Below are 9,266 nucleotides of genomic sequence, written 5' to 3'. Positions count from 1 at the left end.
TGCGGATTGGATGCGTCACACAACACGCGCACGGATGCTACCGTGTGTCTTTGGCCGGCAGCACATTATCGCACCCTTTTTATCAACTCACCGGGCAAGCACTAGGGGCTGACACTTGCTGTCGCTAACCTCAAGATGATCCTAAAAATAACACAGGTGTTGCCGGATGCCTGGGCCGCTTCGTGAAGGGCTCCGTACACGGGCAAACAGTAGCGACGATGGGCGGATTAGCTGGCCCCAACGTGTTATGGAATCGTGAGCGACCTTCCTGCCGAGCTGTGTGTGGCAGTCTAGGGGGGGGAGGAGGGCTGAGAAAGTTTATACAAAAAATCACATCTTGCTAGTACTATCGAAGGTGTGCTTTGCAACGTAGTACGAATAGAAAGTGTTGCAGCTGAGCACAGATGATAAGGCTGTTTGCGTTGAAGATATGCATCTTTAAAAGCGCGATATGTAAGTTTATTTCTGGAACGCGATTTAACGCACCGGATTGTTGCTACGAGAAGCGCGCACAGGTGCAAGCATTTTTTGCGTGAATCAAGTTTAGTTCTATTCATAAAAACTGGGCCTGTACTGTTCGATCAGTTCTTTTAAGTGAACGAGTGAACTTCGCTTGTCGAATTGTGTCGCTGCAGTTCGCCCCAGTTGTAACGCAGGTTGAACGGAATGTAACGTAGGTGGACCGACCTGAAACTGAAGGATAAGCAAACTGTCCGTCTAATGTGGGAGCGTGTGGTGAGTGATCTGGAACGGCAGTTCGATTGAACTATATACAGAAATAAGAGATGAGGGCAGTGGAGGATCAATCCCCTTGGAGGCCCAGGGCGGAATTATAGTTGGGGCCTCTAACTTTAAAAACGATGCAGAAGCGAAGGGGGACATTGAGGGGACTTGAAATGAAAAAAGGCAAAAAGCGCAGTAAGAAGAGGCCTACTCCGCCTACCGTTTGATTCGCCGCTGGGCTGCCCCTAATCATCTTCTTCAAATGGTCCGCCAGGGCCATCACCATCTTCGAATACAATATCGGAATCGGCTATATCACCACCAACTCCAGGTACCACTGTATCTGAACTCTTCAAAATGGAGCTACAATCATACGTGCGCCAACTTCGAGAAGCTGCACGTGGTGGAATTTACAACTACAGCATCCAAGGAACACTTTGCCATCGAATTGGTTCGCTCGATCGCTTCCGGGAGATTCGCCATGCAACACTCAGTTATACTTCTTCGATCTTAACTTAACTTAACAAAACACTCAAGCACCAGCATTTGGTGGTGGACTTAATCGATATTGTCTGTCCTGCAGCGAGTATTTATCATACGCAATCCACTAACATGGATGTTCAGTCATACGTATGAACGCATGTCTGTTCGCGATGAGCTGCGCCTTTGCCTCCTTTCACGTATACCAGGTATTGACCAGTGCCGGAACAACACACCGACTGCAGGTGAGATGGGTCATGTGTGTTTGGGATGATATCATCGGTAGCACGGAATATACACGGGAGATTGTGCTACAACATCGTGCTACAGGATCCTTAAGGCCAGTGTATGAGACCAACCAGATGATGCGTCCACTACAGTACCCGTTCCTGTTTCCACGGGGTGAAGCCGGTTGGACTCATGGTATGTTTAAGATACGTCGCCAAAGAAGACAGCCGAGATCATCGAGCACGGGGACAAACACAGATACTGGTGCGTCATCAATGAGAATGATCCCCAGATGGAGCCGAATGCAGAGGAAAATTCATCCAATCAAATTACTCCACGTAAATATGCCGCGTATAAATTGCATATCCTGGCGGGAGATCGCTTATTCTCTGATGCATTGTAAGGGGTAATCACCTGTCATACATTTTGAAATACAGAATGAGCGAGTTACTAAGTTGTGAATTTCGATTTTTTTGTTTATTTATTATTTAGTGGATTGTTTAACATTGTGTATCCCATAAAACAAACAACGCAAATTGTATATAATAATAATAATTTGTGTTATGCACAGTCGGTTAAATTTGCATAGCTTTTAGCATTTGAAAACTAAAATGCTAGGTAAAGTTTTTGTGTTGAAAGACTACCTCCATGATCATTCGCTCACGTCGATGTTTTAAGCGATGAACAAAAATTAACGGTTGATTTCTGTGGTGAGCTTCTACTTACTGAACTATTTCAACAATTGATTATGTTTTAAGCATTCTTTGATCCATTAGGTGCAGAGCCACGAGAGTTGACAAAATGCTGAAAATTTTTCCCATGACCTAATAAAATGGTCAACTGTGAAAACCACTATAACATAGCCGCACAAATAATTGTTTTCAGATTTACGATACCAGGAGAGCATGTTTTTCAAGTGGTGACATCTTCTTTCCCCCTCTCCCGCCTTCTCCCTTCATCGCTCACTTCTCGGCGCTTCCCGATGATAGTTGCAAATCCCAAGTGCAAGTGAGATGGACGAAATGGGAAGTATCCCTTATCTCTCTCGCTCAAACTTTCCATCGACTGGTACGAAATTCCATACAAAACCAGCTGTTTTCAGATTTCCCATACCAGGAGAGTATGTTTTTCAAGAGGTGACACCTGATACCAGCCGAGCAAGATGGCGGCAAGATGACGGTAGATGGCGAGCAACTTCGTATGCAATTCCATACGAAATTCCATACAAAACCAGCTGTTTTCAGATTTCCGATACCAGGAGAGCATGTTTTTCAAGAGGTGACACCTGGTACCAGCCGAGCAAGATGGCGGAAGATGGCGCGCAAATTCTTGTGCAATTCCATGCCAATTCCATGCCTGTTACCTCTTGAACAACATGCTCTCCTGGTATCGGAAATCTGAAAACAATTGTGTGCATTGATTTCTTCAAATATCTTTTTTCGTGTTCTTTTTTTAATTTAGATCAACGATTTCGCAGTGATGATCTTAAACCGTATGGATTTAGAATTGGAAATTTTAAAATAATTTCCAATAATTTCCAATCAGTCTAACGACGATGCAAATGTTACCGAGATTACAACAATGTAGTTTGAACAGCATTCTACACGGGGATATGATGAAGTGTTTGGAAAGTGGGTGGACATAAGCTGGACCTACAGTCCAGCTTCGATTAAGTAATAATCAAGAGAGACAGAAATGGTATTCCAAGAACCATGAGGTTTTAAAATCAAACGGGAAAGAGAGTTCGAATGATTGCAATATGATTTTATTCATATTCTATAACAATGCTAGCTATGTCGTAGTACACTGACAGATTGTGTCGGTTATAACATCATTACCGGCTTGCAAACTTGCAGAAATTGTGACAATCGAAATACTAAACACAATACTCCACCACAATACTGTTTCGAAACAAGTAGGCTAGACATTTTCACGGTTCAATCGGGGAGAGAAAACAATACCACACCACGAGTATCGCAATGGCAATAGCTTGCGAATATTGCGGAAGTGAAAATAAGCATGGTTTCTATTCTAGCATCTAACGGTAGGATCATTTACGAACAGGTTGGAATAGGTTGAAGTAAAAGGGCTCATAAGGGTTCACGGGGCGGCCAGATGGTGTATTGGTAGCGCAGTCGGTCTGTACAAGACAGGACCACGGAAAAATTTCATTTGGACCTCCAAACCTCCGTACGCAGCACTGACTGTCCTACGGGTAAATAAAGTAAAAAAAGCCAGAAATAGTAGGCTTCAACATCCTGAGGATGTCGTGCCGATAAAAAAGAAGGAGTTTGAGTGCACTGCATACTTCTCTTGCGTAGCCGTGTAAACTAATCAGGCCGATATAGCTAAACAAATAGAAACAAACGTTTTATATAACCAAGGATATATCAAATGCAAGGATATTTTTGATCAATTTTTTACCTTTTTAATTAGCCTTTTTAAAAACCTTTTTTAAATTAAAAACTTTTTTAAAAAATTTAATTTTTAATTTAATTTAATTTTCCAGCTTTTACCTTTAGAAATTTCCAAAAATCACACAATCGGCACAAGTTGTTTGGGTCCCCCAACACGGCGAGGCCCTAGGCGACCGCCTACTCAACCTACCGTTTGATCCGCCGCTGGATGAAGGACACATTTTTCTTATTAGAGGCAAACGGATTGGAAGATTGGAACCGTTTCTTCAGTTTTCCGCAACAAACGAACCAAACTCGCTCAATTGCATACGACCGTAGTCTGTTGACATTATGCACCGTTGATTTGGATGAAACTGACAGTTTACTAGCTGCAACGCTAGCGCCATCTAACGGCAATGAAGGAAAATCATATTTATTGGAGTGTAAACTTCTCGTGCTTAAACGCTGCCGAGCATTCAACAGAATGGTGCTCAAGATCTCAAGATCTTCAAGTTAGAAATAAATAAAATCATAATCCAAAACATGACGTGGACGGAGGGTAGCCTTGCGGAACCGTGGTTTAGCGATGGTAGATTTCCTGATCGTTGGCTTTGTTCGGCGTTGTATGCGGAATAGGCGTCGCCTCGTCGGTTTCCTGCGCCGTGGCGTTCGCGTACGCCGTAACGATCGGAATGGCTTAGCACGCGATTTAGCTGTTCTAGTCCTTAGCTTTCGCGTCACCGCCGACTTAGTGCGCAGGGAGATACTTTGCGGTGCAACTGCACGAAATCGTTTGCTACCGCTTGTTGTGGACGTAGCCGTTGACTTGCTAGAACGTCGTGAGGTTTGTGACCGTTTCTTAGCCGTTGTCCCTTTCTTCGTGGCAGCCATTTTAGTGCGAAAGCTCTTTGTTCGCACGGTGGTCGATCTATCCGTGGTAAGTTTGTGCTCGTCCTTCGGTGGGCTGCGCATTCGAGGCTGAACTCCAAATAGTGATGCAGGCGGGCCGGTAAATGCAGTTCGGTTGGATGTGCTAGGTTCACCCTTGTTAAAGGCACTGTAGGGCGAATAGGCGACTCCAAAAACGCTGTTTACTGGTGCTATCTTGAATGGGGTGTGAAACTGTGGACCAGCGAAAGTGCTGGCAAGCAAAGGGCTGATTGGTTCGATGTGGTTCGTTGGTGGCGGAGTGCGAGTATCTGAGCGATTGGAAACTGAAGCGAGTAAAGAGTTTAGTTGTTTTCCATCGCATCATTTCCAAACGTGGTTTACCACTATACGTACCGGTGCGGTTGCTAGAAATACCAATGAGGCTTTCATAGTCGTAGCTATAAGATGGTGGTAGCTGATAGTCTATTGCGTTGAACGAATAATGATATTCGGTCACTGGATCAGAAACTGGAGCTTTACTGGAGCGCGTCGTAATTGTTGCATTAGGCGCACTAAAATCTGGCCATGGAGTTGTACTAATCGTTCTATTGTGAACAGACGAGGAGTTAATTGGAGTGCCAAATACTAGCTCATTTTGATTCGTGAAAGACAGTTTGTACGGGATTATAGTAACATTCTGCTGCGTATCATTCCAAGTCGACTCTTCAACGGGCTCCGTGGAGAAAGGTTCCTCAGATTGCGTCTGCGAAAAGGGATAATATGACGTCGTTATGCATATCCCACATTCACCAATACAGTGCACACAAACGAACAGTGATGAGCTGTAGCTGCCAACCAAGCACCAGTCCACAAAAGTAAATGTACACGCAGGAACGCATCGTCACCTACTACCGTGTTCCGAAACGGGCAAGCTTTGAAATAATATACCTCGTTATTATTTTTTAGAAGTTTTATAATGCACTAACAGTACAATAACGAGCTAAGCGATAATGAGCTTTAAATAGAGATGTAATTGAAAATAAATGTGCCAAACTCTTTTGATCATTTTGATGGAAAAAATCTAAAAAAAACATATTGTTACGCTTTAAAAGTAAGTTTCCATTATAAAGAAATTAACTTTATCCGGCAAAAAGAGCGAACACATTTCTGAACTAAATTCAAATTCATTCTCTAAAGAATTTTTTAAACTTCGCAGCATATAAAATGGAATAAATGTATGTGTTTGACACCACTGCATAGAAAAGGCCTTTTGGATGAAAGTAATACGCCGTAAGTATGCAATGCGCACAACACGCAACCAGTGCGGATGCAGTCGAGCAATGTTACAAGAAAAAAAACATTTTCCATTCTTTTGTTATCGGTTTGAAAATAGAACTTTAAAGGATGGGCTTGAAGAAAAATTTTACTAAGTATAACATAAATATATTCGATTTAAAACAACGTAAACTAAATGCAACAGTTTATTCGATTCAAACCGACCAAAAGGACGTGATCAATTTTCACGGTCGGAGGTGGTATTTTTATTACATTTGTAAAGCGCTTCAAGATTGTGTTTGAGTTTTATTGCTCCTTTCTGGAGAGCCTTGCTGCACACTGGTACTTAAAATACAACCAACGACCAACCACCGATCGTCTGGTGTAATAATAAAGAAAATAATGATATAGTACACCGCGACAGACAGGATGAAACGAAAAGTTTCCTAGGCAGATTTTTGCCGCTCATAGCGATAGTAGGCAGCAATACCATAGAGGGATACAACCGCATATTAAAGCGTACATTTTAGCGAGATATTATTGAAACTATATTTGACCACCTGACGAGACGAGCACCGAGACTGCTCGACCTACCATTAGCGACCGGACCAGGACAGACAGTCCATCCGGTGAACCTGTACGGTCACCGTCGCGCGAGAGCTCATTATCAGCGTAATCCGACTTTAATTTACTCTGAGCTCATTCATGCTGACCTAGGCAAAGGGTGACCGTGCGGGGCATCTTCACCGCCAGATCCGTTCGCTAAAGAACCGAAGGTTGCGGTTGTACCAGCACTGCTGCAAACGGCGCTGCGTGAGGGTTTTCCGGTGGTCGGGGTGTTTATGACAAATAAAGTTACAGTTTTCGCGAACGCTCGAATGTGGCAAAGATTGCAAAAAAGATGGCTTGGTGTGTTTACATGCACAAAAAGTGGAAGCACTCGCGCTCCGCTCAAAGCCAACCTATGGGGCCAGGGTAAGTAAAAATAAATAAAAACACAACAGCGAAAATAAATGTTCACTGCAACGGGGAAGCTTTCACAGCACCGCGATGCAACACGCTGGTTGGGTCCGTTGTGTTGGTACTTTCCTTGTCGGTGCATTGCAACATGGAGATACGTAACGGTTGGAAGGTTGGTTGGTTTATAAATTTCCTTCGGTACGCGTGGGATTAATTTGAATAAACCAAAAATTGCCACCTAAACGATGGTTTCCGTTTGCTGCAATGCGGCCAAGTACGATCAATTACTGCTACCACTTCGGAGCTACGGTGTGTGTTGGTTGTATGCTAGCAAAGACTGTTTTATTTTACAATAAAATAATATTTATTTACTCTTTTATGCTCTCAATTTCGGGGATGAAAAATACTACAGATTATTTAAAAATTAATTTCCAAACCGAGAAACCATTCACCGTATTGAGCTATCAAAAACTTATCAGCCAATAACTGCAGTACTGCGATGAAAGCCGTCCGTCTCGTGGATTCCCTTTTCACACGAAACCCGATACAGACAAATGGCTTGATCATCCAGGAATGTCCTTGGTTTTCCGCTTCTTCTTCTTGTCCCGCGTGTAAGATGCGTTGTACCTGATCATTAATGAAACGTATAATTTACCTCTTCCACAACTGCAGCACCAAAAACAAAAAAAAACACACGCACACAGTTGACGTGCAATTCGAGAGAAAATAAGAAGCTTGTGATAAAATTAAAATATAGCATTGATGAAATTATTTGACACTGGGCACCGAACTCAGGAACTCAGGCAAGAAGAAAATATGATATTTCGCGCGCGCACACAACAAACGCGCGAAAGCCATGGGCAAAACATAACACGGCAAGGACAGCAGCAAGGAAGCGTACGATAAGTACGGCACGAAAACAAATGATTCCAGTGGGTAGAATAAATTAACCAGAAGCATGTAATCGATAGTCTGACCGGAAGGATGGGTTTTTGAATTTTTCGTTTTGCTTTGTTTCGGTAACCATCGCCCGCTGCCCAGCACTTTGACCAACACAGCAACAGGAAGGCGAAACAAGCGGGACAGCTTTATGTCACAGGGTACGGGCTCATCTGCTGCTGGCACATATGGTTGGTAGGATATTGATACGGCAGTACTGGCATGTTGGGGTAGTACATTGGCCACGGCCCACCCATGGGCTGATGGACCGGTGGAACGACAACGTAGCTAGTGAACGGTGGCATCACATGGGGCTTTGGATAGGTCGGAGGCACCGTTACCGTGATCCAGGTGGGTTCCACCACGTGTGGTTTGGCAATGGGTCGAGGCTGTTCGGTCTCGGATTGAATGGAATTGTAATCCGGCGTAGACTCTGGCACATAGTCCTGCAAGTGCTGGTGAAGAAGGGATTCAGCTGTTGAACAGTCGGAGTAATATACAGCACACGGGATGGCCCTATCTTACCACAGTTGGAGCACACAGCACTGAGACCGGCAGCAAAACTCCCGCCAGTATAACACACAAACGGAACATTTTGATTGGATTCGATCCACACCCCGTGGGCGCCTGTTTAGAACTGTTTTGTGAAATATATGCCAAATGCACTACCAGCTGCATTTAAATAGCTAGCCGATGATCGTCGCTGGAACATGATCGATCCACGATCGGGAACGAGGTTAAGGCTTATCGGTGATGCGGTACGCAAAACTAGTACGCAAAACGGCACGTGGTACACAAAGTAGCTAGCCATCCGATGATAACAGAGGCTCGGTGCTTTGATTGACGAGAATGTGGAGATAGTTTTGACGATCTGTTTTGTAAACTGATGCAAAGCGCATTTTCGCCAGAACTTTGCTACTTTTTTTAATATGATCCAATTCAGCATCATGATTGATGGCCGTGACATTGTTTGGCGTTTGGCGAATAGTTGAGATAATTTAGTCCTTACGAGTGCTGCATCGCGCCATGCAGATTGCATACTTTAGTTGCGCGCTGTTCATTCATCTGCTAAAACGCCCAAATAGCTGCAATTTGAAGTACGAGGGGTGAAAATTATCGGCTAATAATCTGTTCGTCATAATATACGGATTTAAATTGTCGATAAAATTGGCGACAGCAAAACAAAAAATAAGCAAATGTTTAAGCAACGATTTGGATTTTTTTCCGTAGAATATACTATACATTACCATACTGAACCACAGGCGGCAGTCGACCAAATCCTATTTGTCTAATCCTGTTTAGATTGTAAATCACCCGCAGCACACGGAGACTAACTCCCACCGCTCATTACTCAATCATGCTGAAGTACACCACGCAAACACTCGAACACGCTCC

General features: G+C 43.6%; 1 protein-coding gene across 1 annotated transcript; it reads right to left on the bottom strand.

Annotated features, from left to right (window-relative positions):
* Positions 1 to 8,020: 8,020 nt before the first annotated feature.
* On the bottom strand, positions 8,021 to 8,465 carry LOC128308210 (uncharacterized). Its single transcript, XM_053045474.1, has 2 exons — positions 8,397 to 8,465; positions 8,021 to 8,326 (listed from the first exon to the last, which is right to left on the bottom strand). Exons 1-2 carry the CDS (start codon positions 8,463 to 8,465, stop codon positions 8,021 to 8,023), a joined length of 375 nt encoding a protein of 124 aa, XP_052901434.1.
* Positions 8,466 to 9,266: the final 801 nt, after the last annotated feature.

This window comes from Anopheles moucheti, chromosome 2, assembly GCF_943734755.1.
Source record: "Anopheles moucheti chromosome 2, idAnoMoucSN_F20_07, whole genome shotgun sequence".
NCBI classification, from domain to species: Eukaryota; Metazoa; Arthropoda; class Insecta; order Diptera; family Culicidae; genus Anopheles; species Anopheles moucheti.
The sequence above is the reverse complement of the archived record's forward strand: the minus strand, read 5'-3'. Positions and strand labels throughout refer to the sequence as shown.